The sequence below is a fragment of the Bombus terrestris genome, chromosome 5 (assembly GCF_910591885.1).
Source record: "Bombus terrestris chromosome 5, iyBomTerr1.2, whole genome shotgun sequence".
Taxonomy (NCBI): domain Eukaryota; kingdom Metazoa; phylum Arthropoda; class Insecta; order Hymenoptera; family Apidae; genus Bombus; species Bombus terrestris.
Genome location: NC_063273.1, coordinates 603,973 through 622,277, shown reverse-complemented (window position 1 = coordinate 622,277; position 18,305 = coordinate 603,973). Strand labels below are relative to the sequence as shown.

Sequence of the window (18,305 nt, the reverse complement as noted above, 5' to 3'; positions counted from 1 at the left end):
AAGACCTTGTTTTACCTTTTAACTATTATAGAAGGTCATAATTTTCATTATTATAAAAAAGCACTTATAACCACTTTCTTTATATTTATTAGCCACATTCTGTGTAATTTCTAAAATTCTAAAATTCTAGAATTCTAAAATTCTAGCATTTCTAAAATTCTTATAAATTCACAATAATCGTCAGTGTAGTTTTGTTGCAATTTTGTTTTTCATAATTTTCAAAAGTGAATGATCTTTCTAATGTTTAAGGATATTTCAAGCCTTTCACTTCCTGCCAATTAAATATAATAACTAAACTGCGGATTTTCATGGATTTATAGGAAATTTGAAAGTGGAAAATTGTACAGAATGCGCGTAATATGAAAAAGACTATATAAGATATCAAAAGTATAGTGCTTTCTATGATACTTGATAGGTTCTTTCCATTTTCTTACTCATATTCTTTATTTTTTAAATTCTATTCTGAAAAATATGAATTTGGATAAAAATTCACGTTTTAGTTATGACAATTTCGCTTTTCACACCGAAGATGGATTATGCTTCTAATGTTTAAAGGTATCTCGTACTTTCTATAATAAAACTCCTGCCAGGTTTAATTCTCACGAATCGAAACCTGCACCCTTCGTTCTGCATAAAGAACCTGAAAGAAAACGACCGTTACCATCTCTCCCCTCTTCGCACAACACACAGTCGTCATCGGTTCTGGTTGCTGCGTGTCCGACTAACCGAGCATCCCCTTTTTGCCAGCCCGGAAACAGGTAAAAATCAGGGTTTGCGCGCTACCTTTGACCCCGTGGGATCGTAGAAACAGGGTGTGTATTGTGCGAAGAAATTTTCTCACGGGTCATCGTCGTAACACGCGTGCACCCGTCGAAACGACTATTTAAGAGCCGCTACCTGCCTTCGATCTCCGCAGAAGTAGCTCGCTACCCGAGCAGAAAGGTCACAGAGTGTCCTGGAGGAAGATTCGCGGCGATATCTTCCGGCAATGGTGAGTACTGTATCTGGCAATTATACACGGTCTTGGTGTTTCGATAGACTATGTCAAAAATTTCACCATTTAGCATCATTCTTTCTATTTAGTTTCTTTAGTTTGTTTCTATCGTTTTAACGTTCTTATTTTGATTTTCGTCGACACTCGATCGTTTTCTCGTCCAGCTGATTAAAGAAACCATTAGCAGATTAAATTTGGCAGAAATAGAAAGTTAAAAGTAGTCGCAAACGTTTCCCTTCGCCAGTGTATTTTATCGATCGAAGATTCTGATTCCTCGTGTATCGTTCTCTCCGAAGTGTGTCTCTGAAACGAAAGTTAGAAGAATCGTTAACGAAGATGACACGAAATTCACGATTGTCTTGTCGAAAAATACCGAGAAAAAGAAACTGATAGGTGATGTTGTCAAACAGGTGCTCGTTATTTCAATGAAATCGTAACAGAAGGTTTTCCAAATATTTATAAAACAACTTGTTGCGACCACTGAACGAAATAAGAGTTATTTTAGAAGAAGTTGCGGTATTTCACAATCATTTTCATTCAGAAACGTTCAAAATATCATTCTTCTGCTCGATAGAAACCAAAGAACGTGTTATTTCGATGTTGATAAACAACATTTTTGTACGCAATTTGTACTTTTATTTTTGATAATTGTTACTTTATGTCATAGCACATAAAGTATTCGATTCGTCGTTGAAAATTAAGCGGCGATGTTTTATCGAACCGGTTTCGTACATTTTTCTACCTAACTACGAATCCTAACTAGGATAAATAAAATACAATTATCTACGGTTACGTGAAATTCAAGGTCAATCCGACTCTCATTTCGATAATTCTCGTACGTTCATCGGAAATAAATCCATAACGATTTCGTTAAATAAACGTAAATAGTTTGACATGCGTATTTTAAATCGATCGCATTAACTACAAACTACAAAACGCAAACTCGCACTAAACGCAAACGAACAAGCCCAATTCCTGAATAAATTTCTACAGTTTGACAGGAGACGAAGAGCTTGTTGCAATTTGTTAGAAATAAATAATAGAAACGATCGATCGTATATCGTTGGAAACGGAACTGCAAGATTTGAAATAACGAAAAGATGTTTCCAAAATATTTCAGGAGAGGGAACAAACGAATTACGATCTCCGGATTCGTTTGTGCTTTAGAAAATAGATGTCGATACTACGTATCGAAATGGGAAAGCTACGAAGCAAAAGATCGTCGAACGTATTTTGTTCGTTATCTTTTCTCGTATAATTTAACGATTCTCTGAAATATCTTGAAACATCTCGGAACAACGAGAGGGAAATGTTAAAAACAAAAACACAAAAAGAAGCTGGTTTCGACGTTGTTCGCGTTTCTACGTAGCGTGTACCCGAAACGATAATACTCACTCGGTACATACCTTTTATTCGTCTTTTCCAATTATTCCGATTTAAATGTCAACATATATAAATATGGGCTGCTTTATCTTTTCGCGAACTGTGCAAAATTATTCAACGTCACGCTCGAAAAATAAATTTCTGTTTAAATACACAGTTTATATTCGACTATATTCGAACGATGCGATTTCTGTGAACAAAATTATCGAACAAAATTATCGAACGCCAGGTAAAATAAACCATATCACACAGCTGATAGAGACTCGCATAAAGGAACAGTAATTCATATCTGAATTTAACGAAAATCGTATTCATCACGGAATACGTTCAAATTACTATCGAAATGCTCGGGTGTTGAAAGTTTGTTCATATTCGTCGCAATTGCGTCGGTACGTAAAGTTACTCTTGGCATCGCGATTTAGTCATTGGTTGATGGTACCTTCGCGAAACAACAGATCCACCACGTTCCTTCATTCTCAGAGCGTAATATCATCGGAAGATGTACCATGCCTCTTGCCTGTTGCAGCAATATGTCAGCAATAACCAAACACTTTTAGTTTGATCGATTCCTTTATTATTATGTTACATTATATTATATCGCGCGATATGATAGGAATCGCGGTATTAACCCTTTCGCTCCAAACGACGGTTATAGCCAACGTGCACGAAACGACCCTTGGAGGCTAACGCCGCCTATAGCCGGCAGCAGCGTGACCAACTAATTTGCGCGTAGCAGCGCCTCTTGCGAGTTCCGCGCCAAATACTCGCGGATACTTTACGGAGTCGTATTTATTCATCCTTGGTATTTTTGAATTTGTTTCGACTATTACAGTGCAATAGTTAGTTGAGAAAAATATCGCAAACTTTAGACAAAAAATGCCGAAAGAATTTGCATACGTCCGGTACGTCCGTTCACTTTTTAAAGGTACTCTTATTTCTTAAATGTATCGCAATTTGCTGTTTACATCGATAAATGGTTCAGGTTAATGTAGATGAATTTTGTTATTAACGCCTAGAGCGTATCAAGCAGGCGTTGTTCAGGTGTACTTTTTGATCGTCGAAAGCATGCATATATCGGAAAAATAGCTTTCATTCAATGCCACGCAATGCCACGTATCATTTTTGACGTTTGTTGCGTCAGAACGTGATCCCGCAAAGCGTAATAAAAGAAGAAAGATTACACTTGGGAAAAATATGATATAAAAATAAATACAATTAATATTTAGAATTAGAAATTAAATTAATATTTAGAAATTTGTGGATACAGTTCTGTAGGAATATCGAAAATAATTTTATCTTTCGATAGACGTGTCAGTTTGTTCAGTGTTTTCTTTAAAATGAAACGAAAGTTGCTGAGAGATCGAAAATCGTGCGAAATAATAAGTAATAATAATAATAATAATAATAATAATAATAATAATAATAAGCAAGTTGGTAAATTGGCGTTTACACAATAGCATAAAAGAAAGTTGCCGCAATAATATCCTTGTAAGAATAAGAATTAGTCGATTGTTTCGAAGTTGGCCATTAAATTTTTAACAGAAATTCTATCCCAGTATATGATCATTATATCGAAATAATAAATAAAATAATGCAACGACGACGGAGAAAACGATAGAACGAGAAGAATAAACCGCTACTTGACGAAATAGGAGCAAATATTTCTTATATTATCCCTTGTATTACATAGAAATTAATAAAACTGCTAGCCATTGATAAAATTTGATCCAATAAAAATTCTAGCCATCGATTAGCATTCCATCGGAAAAGTCTCATCGGATAAAAATTCTACATATTTGTAAAGCTTTTGTAAAATACTGCGACACAAATGGTTTCATCTTTAATGTTTCCTGATATCTAAAAAGACGAGTAGTGTTATTATATTAGCGGATGCATCGTTTAAAAATTATCGAATCCGGATCTCAGCTAAGCTTAGCACGCTGTTTTCGTTACTTTCATTCGCTTTTTCATTCTCTTATATTATTATATCTAAAATTCTTCTAACGCGAAACTAAAAAAGAAATTGCACATAAGAGATTTCAAAATTATTCCTACCAGGCGGGATTCATCGACGATCAATGACGACTATTTATTTATTTATTTATTTATTTACTTTATTTTCTAAAAACGCAATTTCGCTCGGCCCTACTCTATCCAGGCACTAAGATCCGATCAAAAAGTTTTTTCCAAATTTTCCACAACACTCCATTTATACAACATCCATCAAATACAATTTTCAAAGTTAAAGTTTCCAACCGTCAATCTCAATTATTTACTTGAACGTACATTTCATTCGATTCTGTCTCGACCGTTATTAACAATATACAAAAATATAAAACAGGTTACCGGTTCGCTTCTATTCGCTACTATTTCTCCAACGGTTCTATCATGCTTGAAATTCTAAATTAATACGATACGAAATACAATTCTAAATCGATAGAATCAATTGTGCAGTATCGTAACTTTCCAAAATATCGTCGAACACTTGTCTTGCGACTTTTTTCCGAACGTAAGCATTAAAGTCACTAATTCGTTTTAGAATTTCTGTAACGTTATACTATGAAACTTTTAGCAGTAAATACGAAGGACGGTGGTCTGAAACATGGTGCACAAATTTTGCCGCAAACGATCGCGCGATCTTTTATTTCGAAAAGTGTTTAAAGATCGTTTACTTTGAAAAATTTCCAACGTTTTACACACCACGAAAGAAGATAATAAAAAATAGTGACAATGTAGCGATGGAAATAACGACGCTGTTTCGATCGCCTAATTTCAGTAGATTTATTTGAAATAGATGTCAGATCGCAAGTTGACAAGCGGATCTCGTATGAAGCGGAAAATACATTTTCGTAGCAAAGATCCGTTACTCGAATTAAACATACTTCTCAAATTGAAAAAATCGCTTGTCCAAATGACAAGAATAGAAAATAGTTATTTGACGAACCGACAAAAACACCGACCGATGCTTATTTACGACGAAATTGATTATCGCGAAAAATACAAATATTGCATAGTACGGAGAAAACGAATCTCGATAGTTATTTAATCGAACGTTTGTGCATTTGTGCTGAGTATCAAAATAGCAATGAAACGGATATTTCTTGCGTTTTTCCTGTCAAATCGATAGCCTTGTTTTTAATTCGAATGAACTAAAGAAAGTATAGGAAATATCAACGATAACAACCGAGACATACTCTGTTCTTCCACTCCATTCCATTCCATTACAACGTTCCCGCTTCAAAATAGCAGATGCCGAATAATATACGATTATGAAATGATCGAAGCTTGCGAACAACAATTTATTATAATTATATAATTATATTATTATCTTGAATAATCGTTATCTTGCTGAGTTTAACATCGAATTGCAGTTTTAATAGAAGATAATTTTTGTAACAAAAGTTAGATATGAAACAGTTGAACAGAGGGAAAAATGCAAATCGACGATAGATATCGATTAAGAAGTACTTAATTTGCTGATTTTCGATAAGAGAAAAGACGATAATCAATAAATTAGCGACTTTCTGAATTTGTAATAGTAACGGATGAAAATGGAAATTAAATGGATTATAAACTGAAAATTCATAAAATTCGAGCTCCAATATAGTTACGACAAATGGCGTTGGAATAAAATATCGAGCGATAATGAGAATCAAATATATCCAAATTGACTGAAAAATTATAACTAGAGAAGGAAGGAAGCTAAGGAAACATGCCGCGTCAAGTATAATATAAAAAAAATTAATATAAAAAAAAATACTGTATTGTTTTAAACAATTCGTACTTACCAAAGGATCTTCCACCCGCTTCTTACCACAACGATTCTCTTAAACATCGAAACATAGGCGATTTCTTTCGTAATTAATCTATAATTAAAAAGCAAGCGCTCTAAGCATTTTGTACCTGAATTCTGATTCCACATCTAGAAAAAAGTTTAACTCTTAGATTTATGAAACATTTGTCCGGATCTACGAAAAACGATTCCGTTTAGAACTTATCCAAATCTTCTTCGGACTATCTGAGATTTTATCTCGATTTTACTTGAAATCTATTCGACCTTTTTCAAGCCCACGAAGATCTTTGTTCGAGTCCAATGAAATTTCCTTTCTAAATAAAATAAACTGGCCTGCGATTTGATTGAAAAGTTTTTTTTAGAAATCCATGTTTCCATAATCTCAAGATAGTTGTATGCAACAGCGATTGGAAATATCGTAGAAAATGTTCACTTTACCCAAAAGATATTATAAAACTGTGTGTACATAAATTCTGTCACGATTCGAATGTAAATTCCACTAAAAAATTTTAAACGAAACTAATTGGATCAGGAAAGAACTGTGTTCGAACTAACGCTATTTATGGTATTAAGTTTTATCTTCGGTGTAAAAAGTATAAATTCTTTGTCGGGGAGAAAATGTAATTACGGTTAAATATTCACGTTTTATGTAATTACGATTAAATGAATTTTCTCAGTGACGAAATTATCAGAGATGTACGAGAAACATAAATGCAAAGAAATAGAATATAGAAATACAGCGAACGAACATTATTTAAATTACACGCAAACGGTCCAATGCGATATTCGTTTAAAGAGCAGAAACAAATATCGGATATTTCGCCGTTATATTATTATATATGTATTCCCAAACATGTCATAAACTTTAAATTATCACGGGTTTATCTATATCACTGATTTGTTGTACTTACTAAAAAAAAAAAAAGAAAAAAAAAAAAAGAAAAAAAGAAATAACGAATTTTACAACAATAAAGATCGAGTACAAATGATTTTTATGGACGTATACATGTATGTATGTCACTTCAAATACGTATATCGTGAAATTTGAAAATAATCCCGTTGAATCAAAATTTCTTTACCGCATAATTTCGATTTGATTTATATTCGTACGATGTGAAAAAATTCAAGATATACGCAATCACAGTTCTAAGATCGAACATTTCGGACGATATACACGCAATAGCACGAGGCAACGTTTCTATAAATAAATTATACATATAATTAAACATATATAGTTGGAACAGAATATACTCCTCGTATGCCACGAATAAGATTTCTATTTAAAAGGGAAATTATAAGATTTCTATTTAAAAGGGGAATTATATGAAAAAAGATCTTCCAATGCGATATAACTAAACGGTATTTTATATAAGAAACGCGAAATAGAAAGAGATAAGACTTTTTCATTCGAATTGCACAAATTTTATGCGTTGGTCAAGAAAAATTCGAAATCCGTTGAAAAGCACGAATCATCGTTGCAATCGAACGTTTCTATCGTCGATAAAGATAGGCGAATAATATATCGGAATAATAGACAAAAATGTTAATACGTTTCTTCCGACGTTTCTTCCGATATGCTGCACAATTGATTCAGATATAATTTCACTTTATCATTTAAAAATCTAACGTTACAAAGAATACCAGAAGAGTATTATTTACCGGACCGAAATAATCATTTAAAAACGACACGTATATTTATCTATCGTTCGTTACTTTGTTCCTCATCAATTTGTAAATTAGCAAATTTGATTTCCTTTCGTGTTTCATTTGGCTTTCGCTAACGCTCACAACCTTCCAGGTCTCGAGGACCAGCTCGAAGATGGGATCATCGGATGGAGACACGCAGTTTAAAGTTTAAAGAATAACCGAAATCGAAGAAATAGGAAGACTAAGATCAGACGGAACAAAATTTCGTTAAATTCGGGAAAGAGGAAGGAGGAAATGAAGAAAGACGGCTACTACTGTGAAAAATAGAAGCGTTAAAGGGCGCGTCAAAGGCTCGACAGGATCCAAAGCACGGAACCCCGATTGTTGAAGTTTCGAGAACGTTTAGAGAAGTACAAAACGGATGACGAAGGAAGAAGAGAAAGAGGAAGAAAAAAGTTCAATTTAAGGGAAAGAAAGGAAACGCGAAAAAGGATAAGAGAAATTTTAAAAAATTAGAGATTCCTGAGCCGAATGCGCGTCGGAAGATCATTGAACAAAATTTCATAGTCTGAAAACAGAAATGAGAAATAGTATAAATTTGAGAATCGTTGTACCGAAAAAAATGAATAAACCGAAAAACGAAGAGAAGCTTTTGAAACTCTTTCAAATAAAAACAAAAGTCCAAGAAGCAACGACGATCGATCGTCAAACATAGTGTAATGATAATAACTCTATTGATTGGCATTTCAGTTACATCGAAATTCTACGATTTTAACAAAATCTCAAAGTTAATGAAACGTAGCAGATAAAATAGAGTACAAGTAGCGTTAAAGTCGAAGCAAAATTCAAAACCGAACAAGCTATATTTAAATTAAAGCTTTCAGATACCTCGTGAATTAAAATTAAAGGTTATCAGCTGAAACTGCCAGAAAAGAAAAGAACAAAAAAAAAAAAAAAAAAAAGAAAAAGAAAAAAAGAACAAAAAAAGAAAAGAAGGAAGAATTCTTCACCTTTTCTGCCCCATTTTATAAGCCAAACAGAATGAACAAAATTCAATTGGAAATTCAGAGATCGTTTTGACAATATAGAATCGAAATTATCGACTTTCGGGATAACACGTGAAAATTAATTAGTCAAAAAACGTACAGCGTTGAGCAGAAAATTGTAGAATCGACTGTAATAATATTTTTAATTTACTTCCGACTTCTTAAATGATGATAATAATAGAAAATGATCGGAGTGACGAGTAGAGCGAAGAGTTAAGGATTGTTTTAGTTAACGTTTTATAACGATCGGTAAGAAAATTATCGTTCAGTTTTTAAATAATTGTTCTCGTTTTCTAGCCCGTTAAGTTTGTTCCTCGTTTATTTGTCAGTCATTGATTTTCAAACGACGTTACAAAAATTCCTAGTTCTTTGTTAAGAAAATTTAACCGCGTTTCCCTTTGTTCTTGTTAAGTTTGTCGTTCTCTCTTATTTTCGTTAATGTTAACATGCCAGCTGTTGAGTTAATGTTAATCACCTGAGCTCGAAGAATCAAAGTTAACGTTTAACCGGGTTGTGTTTTTGTTTTATATTCGAAGAATTGGAAAAGAGAAGGTATTTTAGGCTGAAAGTATACCATGTTTACGCATAAGATATTAAGAGATAAATTGTGCGCAAGAATGGTCAATATCATTGTACTTTTCGCGTAGAATACTCGCGTTTCACGTGGACATTCCGTTTCTTTTCGACGATCGGTTAAAAAAAATCTGTTTTCCCCATTGTTCGTTGTTTCGTAGAAAACAAATTTTTTTTACCGTTGAATTGTCCCACAGACGAAGTTAACGATCGGGTGAAAAGAAAACGAAGAAAATTTGTTCAGAAAACAAAAAAAAAAAAGAAAAAGAAAAAGAAAAAGAAAAAAAAAGAAAAAAGAAAAGAAAAAGAAAAGAAGCGTTAGGAAAAGGAGACGTTTACATTGTTTTCTTGTTTGTCCGTAGATATTTCTACTTTTGGTTCTTCACCGCCGTGCCTTGGCTTTTACTTTGCAAATGATCGATCGCGTTAATCGCGTGTTCGTGATACCATATATCTCTGAACGAACGACTTACGATTATCGTAGTATACGAATATTATATCGCGCGATACGATACATAAATGAATTGATCGTCCGTTTAATTCGTTTATTTATTTGTTTCATAAATTGGCGAATTGTAATTTTAAGATTAAGACCGTTGTATCGATACTTGTTTATTTAACCGTATTTAACTCGCCGATCGATTACCGAACGATCGAACGATAACGGTTCGTTCGTTCGCTCGATCGTTGATCATCCCAACTTGCTGCGTGTCGGTTCGTTAAACGATTGTGTCTTTTAATTGTAATCGTGTGTATTCGATAAAATATTAATCGAGAAAAAGAAACGTAGCCGGTGAGAAGCGTTTTAAATAGCCGTTTATCAATTATAAATTCGCGTGCCGATTAATCGACATTGTAATTAATACTTTTAAATAGCGTGTGTGTACGAGTGAATCTTTTTAACTCTACCATTGATCCAATTTTTCGATCTTGATGTAATTATGCCTGTGAACATTAATGAACAACGAGAGAAGAATTGACTGTTAAGCGTGTACGAATTAAAAGATACGTGTAATTAAATACCTTTGGCATTCTGTAAAGTATTTAATGTACCTATGAGCTCTGCATAAATAAAAAGCAAGTAACTTGCATCGCATTACGCCAACTATTATACTTTATTCGATCTCGCACCATCGATCTCCTTGCCTCGTTTTTCCCATCCATGTAAATGGCAATTTATCGAATATACACGTATTTATCGTATACACGTAATTTACAGAAACGCATGTAACATACAAAGACGTATAAAATATTCAAAGTGGTGTGCTCGCCATAATTTCCAGTGTTTCCAGATGAAACGCATCATCACGTGGGTCTCGTTTCTTTGGTTCTCTTTGTAAAAATCGGAAATTCATAAAAACCCGCGGTCTACAAATAAATAATAGATAAATAAATTTTAATTATATCGATTCGTTTTCGTCGAAACATTTTACAATACCTGTATTCGCTCTTGCGGATATTACATCGCGTACCTTTTTTCTCCTTTTTTCTTTTAAAATTTTATCACGTTATAATCAAAAGCAATGCGTTATAATAAAACAAAATAACAATCAGGGACCGAAAGAATCGCGAAGCTTCTTAACAGATTCTATGCCAAGTGATAGCGTGATAACGATATTAAATAAGTTTTCGATTATCGTAGCACAATAACACAAAAATAGCGTAATAGGTAATTATTACAATTAGATCGACATTCCGAATAGTCTGAATTTATTTGCGTATTTATCTATTTACGTAAACGATTCACAATCGAAAGCTTGTTTGCGTTTCCCTTGGAAATAAACATCTAGGATAGATTAACGACGTTACTGGATACACGTATATAATATATTATATTACAATACATTATAGAATTGCTATATAGCTCTATATAACGTAGTTCCCTTTTCTGTTCGCTACTTCTTACCAAACTATCGATATTGCTTATGTTGTGCTTTTCATACTATTCGTATTCGATAAAGAAACGTGATATTAACGTATCGTTAAATGAAACCAAATAGTTAACGGTTCGATATCCTTTTGTCTTATGGTACTTTTTTCATCTTTCTGGAATAACTCGTTTCCATGGAACTCCTATTATACGGATGCCAAGTGTGTCCCATTTGTCCCGAGTGATCCCAGTGTGTCTCTTCTATGAGAACCTATGAGAGCCTCGTAGAAACGTTCCTAAGAGTAACATTTCTTTCCCATAAAAATTCCACAAGGGACAAGCTATTTTCTCAAACGACAGGAGCAGAATTTCTTTTTCAACGGAGAAATAACTGTTTATTTCGATGCCTATTCCGATCGTATATTCCGATTATTTCGAGAGCACAGAACGTAATAATTATTTGTCAACGCGTAATTTTTACTCGCGATTCGGTGAACGTTTTTCTAGAATACTTTTTAACAGTGGAGTATTCCACGAACGGATATTTGTTTCTCTCGCTAGAAACAACTGTTTAAAGCAGTACTTGGTTGCGTTACATATAAATTCCCGGCGACCTTGAACTCTCTAAGATTTCAAACTTCGTACTTACCCAGATGTTCCGTGGCCCGGTTTAAAATTCAAACGACGTCTCTAAACTAAACGTACGATATTATTCACGTTCGAAGGTAGAAAATGTTGCGTATCCTGGCCGAAGAAGACTCGAAGCCGGTGATTTACGGAAAATCGATAGCCGATCGTAAGATACGAACGAAAGAAGGGAAGCGGTGGAAAAGAGCGGAGCAGACGAAACGAGGAGAAAATAAATGCGGAAAAGCGTAGGACTAAAGATAGAAACAGTCGGAAATCGATCGACAGCGTTGATAAAACGAAACCTGGGAAAGAAAAGACAAGGAGGGTAAACAGAAACAGAACGATTCGCGATAGAAGAAAAGATATGCAACAAGGACTTGGAAATCGGTCGTGGTTGTACATAATTCTAAGCGGAAAAATGTGGTAACCGATGTGATCGGCTCGATCGACATTCGCTGGAAAGGCCAGGTATACGATTTCTCACTGACAAATATTCCTCGACATTTGAATAGCCACGATGCGTTATGTATTACATTTCATAAGCGCCATTGCGACGTAGCTTCTATCGTAAAACGAAACACGTTACAATTTAATAATCGATGATAAATATAAAAATGAAATCGAAAGTAATACGATTCGAATATATTACATCGTGTATTAGAATGTCTGTACTTGTTTGAAGAAACGCGAACGTACGTAACAGGAAATTAGAAGAAAGAAATATAACGAACAAGCGGTATTTAAGTAGAAACGATCGGTGCAAGATCCTAAAAACACGGATTCTTTAAAGAAACATAGATAGCAAGGTGCAATTAGTCTCTCGCGTTCAGTTTTTTTACGCAAGATCGATCGTTTACGATTAAAATAAACTTTTCCGGGAGAAAAATATTCTATTCGAGTGAAAATCGAGGATGTGACCGATGAAAGGTCGATGGGTCCTCCGCGATAGACACCGTTGGAGACGTTGGTACACCTCGGAAAGGTATAAAAGGCTCTGTCTAAGGACGAAGTGGCTCAGTCGTTCGAAAAACGATCGAGGGTTCGGAATCCGTCTGGTAGACCCTCCTGCGCGCCTCTTCGCTTTTTCCAATTCTGTCAAACTATCGTCCCCCTCGTTCCAACTACTCTATCGCAACCATTTGCGTTAGACGTCGAGTTAGTTAAACCTGATATGGAATCGTACGAGCCAAGGGAACGCGACCACCGATACATTGTACGAAACGAGAAGAGTTAAGAGGCCGTTAACGAGAGGGACGCGCGTGAGAAAGAAGATAAAAGAAAATAGAAGAATAAGTTCACGTGACTAACGAGTATCGAGGATAAGAAATAACGAAGAAGAGGAGAGATCGAACGAACTGGAATCGACAGAGGTGATATCTTGTTCCTATCGGTTTTTCTTTCTTTTCTCTTCTTTTCTTTTCTTTTCTTTTCCTTTTCTTTTCTCTTCTCTTTCTTCTCTTTCCGTTTTGCGATCAAATTTGTGAACGGCTCGAGATCGCAGAGCGGCCAAAGAATTACGAACGCAGGAGCGAAGGTTCGAAAACATAACAAAGTTCGAAAGACAAGTGTACGGAACAGGTGTAGAAAAATATTAAAAGAAGAGGGGGGGGGGAGCAAAAATAAGAGCAACGCGACGAAGAGCGGGATTAGTGGAAGAGGAAGAAAAGGAAGAAGGGAGGAATGGCGTAGAGAGGCAAGAGGGAGGAGAAAGGAAGGAAGGAAGAGAGAGTGGTGAGGAGCGAAAGAAGAGAAAGAAGAGGAAAACGAGGTGCTGAGAAAGAAGGCTAGAGGAGAGGAAAAAGGAAGAAAGGAAAAAGAGAAGAGGCCGAGTGGCAGTGGAGAAGGAAAGGAGAAAAGAAAGAGAGAAAGAGGAGAAGCGCGAGCAAGGAGAATAAGAGAGGTGGTTCCGAAGGTGTTCCAGAGGGACAAGTTTTTAGAGTGCACTTGCTTTTCTTCGTTCGGGGGCAGAGGGTGAAGAAGACAACGATGGCCGGATGGTGGAGCCTCGGTGGTGCTTTTCTTCTGCTTTTTGGTATTCTCCTTGCTTCCTATTTGTACAAGATCAACTGGATCAAGGTGAGTCCTCTTCGATACCATTGCCCGGTTTACCTACTTATATCGTATCTTTTACTCTCCTTCTCGCCACTGTTCAAATTCAAACCGATCGATATTTTCCGTCTGTAAAAGAGATTCGAGACTAATTGAAATTACAGCAGTTTGTTAAATTATCGAAATAAAATATTATTAATTACGCGATGTCGAATTGAAATGAAATCTAATCTAATCTATTTTATAAAAGAATCTGACAAAATGAAAAGAAAAGAGAGAGAGAGAGAGAATCACGTTGGATTTCCATGAAATTTCGATTTCGTTTCACTAAGTATCTTACTTTTACTCGATTTAATTCAATAAATAAATATTAATTTAACAAATATCGTTAAATATTATCTACGCATCAAAGGCTAATAATAATAATAATAATAATAATAACGTTATAAGTATATAAGTATATAAGTAAGATAAAATTACCTTCGGCGAAACGTTAACGCCTATATCGATTCCTCGGAAACGTGAAAGTGGAAAAGAAGATTTACTAAAATTTGTCGACGCTCGCACTCCTTTCGTATTTCTATTAGCCGAATCCATACACTTTTAACGCAAACGACACACACGGGTGCGTAGAGAAGGCAGCACGATGACATTATGTTTACAAACGATAAAGCAGATTTCTTTTTACGCGTGACGCCAGAACAATATCCTTTTTCTTCGTATCAGCGATTCTTTCTATCCACAAAAAGAAAACGTGATACGCTTCCATGTTTTGCACGTCATGATCTTTAGTTTAGCGAACGATGATTTTATCGATATTACCGAAAATCCGTTTATCAAAAATTTCATTACCGCTTTGTTGAAAACGATATATTAAAATGACGTTGTCCGTTATCAAAGATACCTGTTTCACCGTTATTTCCGTTCGTTTCGTGTATCGTTAATCTTTTATTAACAAAACGCTCCACGGATAATCGGCTCTGCTGTTTTCAGGACCTAAGATTCGAAGGTGACAACAAAAGAGTTTTAGCGAATTACCTGGAATCGAAAAAGCGTAAATTGGGTAAGCTTCCTCCAGTTTACCCGAACGGGTGGTTTGCCCTGTTAGAGAGTTCTCAATTGGACAAGGGTCAAGTAAAACACGTGGCTGCTCTCGGACAGAATTTTGCCGTCTTCAGGTATTTTGATAAATTAATTTATAAGAAGAAATACCAACGACCATATATTCGGTAGAAATTAGTACGTATTAGTAGTACTAATTTATAGAAATATTACGATGGATGTAAGAAATTGTTAAAAGCGCAAACCTCGTTTTTCGTCGATATTTATGTATGCATGGGAAAGTAAAGTATCGTGCGAAGGTAAGTGGAAAAAGTATGTTTTGAAAATATGAAGTTTCGTCGAGTACGTGTGCACTTGAGAGGTAATGAGAGTCGATTGGACGGGTTTCTTCGCACTTAGCCACTACGAAGTTCTATGCAGTACGCGTGCACTCGAGAGGTAACGAGAGTCTCGGTTGAACGAGTTTCGTCGCACTTGGGTGAAGTCCCGTCGAGTACGTGCGCACTTGACACAGGTAACGAGACTCGGCCGGATGAAATTTGATAGTCCGTTTCCTCGAAAGCGGACGATCGTGCCGAAAATTCTCGTTTTATATGTTCAACGTCGTTTCCACGGGAAATCACACCCTCTCGGTTTCTTTCGAACCATCGAACGCAACAGATACCCAAGTGCGAGAAAACTCGCCGACTCTCGGCCACGAGCGTACACGACCGAACTTCCTGGTCGATTTTCTCGAAAACGACCCTACCTCCACCTTCGCACGAGGGATCAACCCCTTTCAGCTTGTACCACGATCTCCGGCACGCCCTCTATGTCTACTGTGCGTATAGTTAATATTTACGTTTAACAATTTATACACGTTTAAAGAACAGATAATGGGACGGTGAGAATTTTAGACGCTTATTGCCCTCATCTGGGTGCGAATATGGCAGAGGGTGGCCGTGTAAAGGGTGATTGCTTAGAATGTCCCTTTCACGGTTGGCTATTTCGCGGTTCCGATGGACAATGCGATTACATACCCTATGCTGACAAAGGTAATCCGATTTACCATCTCGATTTCGATCGTTCGTTATCTCTCTTATAACGTACGACGACCTTTTTTAATCATCGTTCGTTGTATCGTCGTTCGTTTCGTTTTAGTGCCACATATTGCCAGAACAAAAACTTGGAAAAGTTGCGAGGCTAACGAAATTATCTTCGTTTGGCACCACGCCGAGGGATTAGAACCACACTGGCAGCCGCAAACGATTAGTCACGTTCTAAATCGAACATGGCGTTATCAGGGTCGAAACGAGTTTCTTATCAATTGTCATATACAGGTCAGTTCGATCGGTTTGCCTGTAATTTCTTTGTCCTTTCATCTTCGCTTTGTACAAGTTGTTCGTCCATCTTGCAACAAAACGAACGGACGCGGATCTTGCTTTTTGCTTCGAAGAGGTTTAGCGCCACTCGAATAGTTTTTACATGCTTCTGTATATGCTTCTGCGAGAAAATATCTAATGTTGTATCTCTAGAACATTTAGAGATAATAGATAAATAAGGATAATCGGGGTAATTCGATCGATCATGGAAACTAAAATCAAGGAAACCAAGTAGCCATTAACGTTTAGATCGACGGCGATCTCTTAGTATCCTTCTCTTTTCTTTTTCCTTTTTTTAGATATCTGTTAAGTAAAGCTGATGGATATTTGAAATAGGAAATGGATCTTGGACTCCTTGATTGCAGCCTCCATGACGAATCCTAAGAATCGGGTTGCTTCGGGTTTGCACAGGTAAACAACTCGTAACTACGTATCATCGCTAGACTGTGGATTTTTAAGCGTTTACAGGAAATTTAAGATGTGCGAAAGATGCACAGAACGCGCCATATATATGTCCAGAGTATAAAAGTAATAAGGTTCGATAGACGAAAGAAATTTTCGCTCAACCTCTGTTTCTCTAGCCGTGTTTATAAAAATACGATGATCCCCGAGCTAAAGCAGAATTAATATAACCCATAAGAAGAAATAATATATTTAATTAGACGGAACTTATGAAAAGAGAATAAATCGTATCAACCTTAGAATCTGACGTGACAAAATATCCATTAGAAGGTAGAATTCCGATGGAAAAGAATCTATAACATTATGATAGAAATATTACATTTTTTATAGGAAGTTGCGGAGAATGGTGCCGATTCGGCACACCTCAGCGCGGTGCACGGACCAGCGATATTTGCAAAAATTGCGCGTATCTTTTCTGCTTTCGCTCGTCATTCGTGGACGAACGTTAATTGGGCACCGCATAATTCTTTCTTAGAATCTCAAAACTCGAACGGAACCGAGTCGGAGAAACAGCACGGCGAAAATTTAAGGCACAGAGCATACATGACTTTACGGCACAGACTGATTCTGTTCGAGAAATTCCAAGTTTTACCATTGGACGTAAACGTTCAGCAGATCGGCCCAGGATACGTTGAACTCATGATGCACAGCTCTCTAGGATCCATGTGTATTTTCCAAACGGTGACACCGATGGAACCCCTCTTACAAAAGGTTCTAATTTTAATTAAAGCCTCGATTATACATTTAACGCCGTCAAATCTAGCCATTTGCTTCTCCTCGTAATATACAATTTTTTTTTTTTTTTTTTTTTTTTACAAGAAATAACATTCTCTTGAAAGAGGATGGTAACGAACTTATTTTCTAGAAAAAGAAAAAAAAAAAGAACCAAAATGAATTTCTTTCTAATTGTTATTTGTATCATCAGGTGACTCACGTACTATACTGTCCACCATTGCTTGGTCCATACGCTAGTATGTTGTTCCTAGGAGAGTGTTTAATGTTCGAAAGAGACGTAGCCATTTGGAATCGAAAAAAGTTCGAGAAACGACCGCTCCTGGTCAAAGAAGATAAAAGTATAATCGCTTATCGCAGGTGGTACGCCCAATTTTATTCGGAGCACAGTCCAAGTTATCATTCCGCTATCAAATCTTTACAATGGTAGCGATACATTTCCTATTATAAAACATTTTCACATCTTTGATAACGCCCGCTAAATTTCATATCTCCGATAATTGTAAGAACGATAACATTAGCGATTATATTAAATAAATACGTTTTAGTGCAATAAGATATCTATATATAAACATTGATTTTATTCGTATAATTCGTTAAAAATATCTTAAGAATAATTACAAAGTATAATGTATTTAATCTAAGAAAATCAAATATACGAATGATTATATTATTATTATTATTATTATTGTTATTATTATTA

General features: G+C 35.7%; 1 protein-coding gene and 3 long non-coding RNA genes across 4 annotated transcripts; 2 read left to right on the top strand and 2 right to left on the bottom strand.

Moving 5' to 3' along the window:
- Nucleotides 1-561: 561 nt before the first annotated feature.
- On the top strand, nucleotides 562-10,544 carry LOC100651755. The gene is made up of 2 exons (XR_001098758.3): nucleotides 562-991; nucleotides 7,969-10,544. It is a non-coding gene; the product is annotated as an uncharacterized LOC100651755 (long non-coding RNA).
- On the bottom strand, nucleotides 977-3,077 carry LOC110119304. Its single transcript, XR_002307698.2, has 3 exons — nucleotides 2,817-3,077; nucleotides 2,401-2,567; nucleotides 977-1,297 (listed from the first exon to the last, which is right to left on the bottom strand). It is a non-coding gene; the product is annotated as an uncharacterized LOC110119304 (long non-coding RNA).
- Nucleotides 10,545-12,621: 2,077 nt separating the features above from the next.
- LOC100649007 (cholesterol 7-desaturase nvd) lies at nucleotides 12,622-18,160 on the top strand. The gene is made up of 7 exons (XM_048405997.1): nucleotides 12,622-13,306; nucleotides 13,849-14,012; nucleotides 14,979-15,163; nucleotides 15,915-16,081; nucleotides 16,188-16,366; nucleotides 17,201-17,581; nucleotides 17,796-18,160. The coding sequence occupies exons 2-7, from the start codon at nucleotides 13,923-13,925 to the stop codon at nucleotides 18,030-18,032; spliced, it is 1,239 nt and encodes a 412-aa protein (XP_048261954.1). The 5' UTR covers nucleotides 12,622-13,306; nucleotides 13,849-13,922; the 3' UTR covers nucleotides 18,033-18,160.
- On the bottom strand, nucleotides 13,997-14,893 carry LOC125385136. Its single transcript, XR_007224134.1, has 2 exons — nucleotides 14,466-14,893; nucleotides 13,997-14,114 (listed from the first exon to the last, which is right to left on the bottom strand). It is a non-coding gene; the product is annotated as an uncharacterized LOC125385136 (long non-coding RNA).
- Nucleotides 18,161-18,305: the final 145 nt, after the last annotated feature.

What these genes read in the sequence shown, in the direction of transcription:
- LOC100649007 (XM_048405997.1), top strand. Translation starts at nt 13,923, where the DNA reads ATGGCCGGATGGTGGAGCCTCGGTGGTGCTTTTCTTCTGCTTTTTGGT. An exon ending in CAGAATTTTGCCGTCTTCAG is followed by an intron (nt 15,164 to 15,914) that starts GTATTTTGATAA and finishes ACACGTTTAAAG; the next exon opens with AACAGATAATGGGACGGTGA. An exon ending in CATACCCTATGCTGACAAAG is followed by an intron (nt 16,082 to 16,187) that starts GTAATCCGATTT and finishes GTTTCGTTTTAG; the next exon opens with TGCCACATATTGCCAGAACA.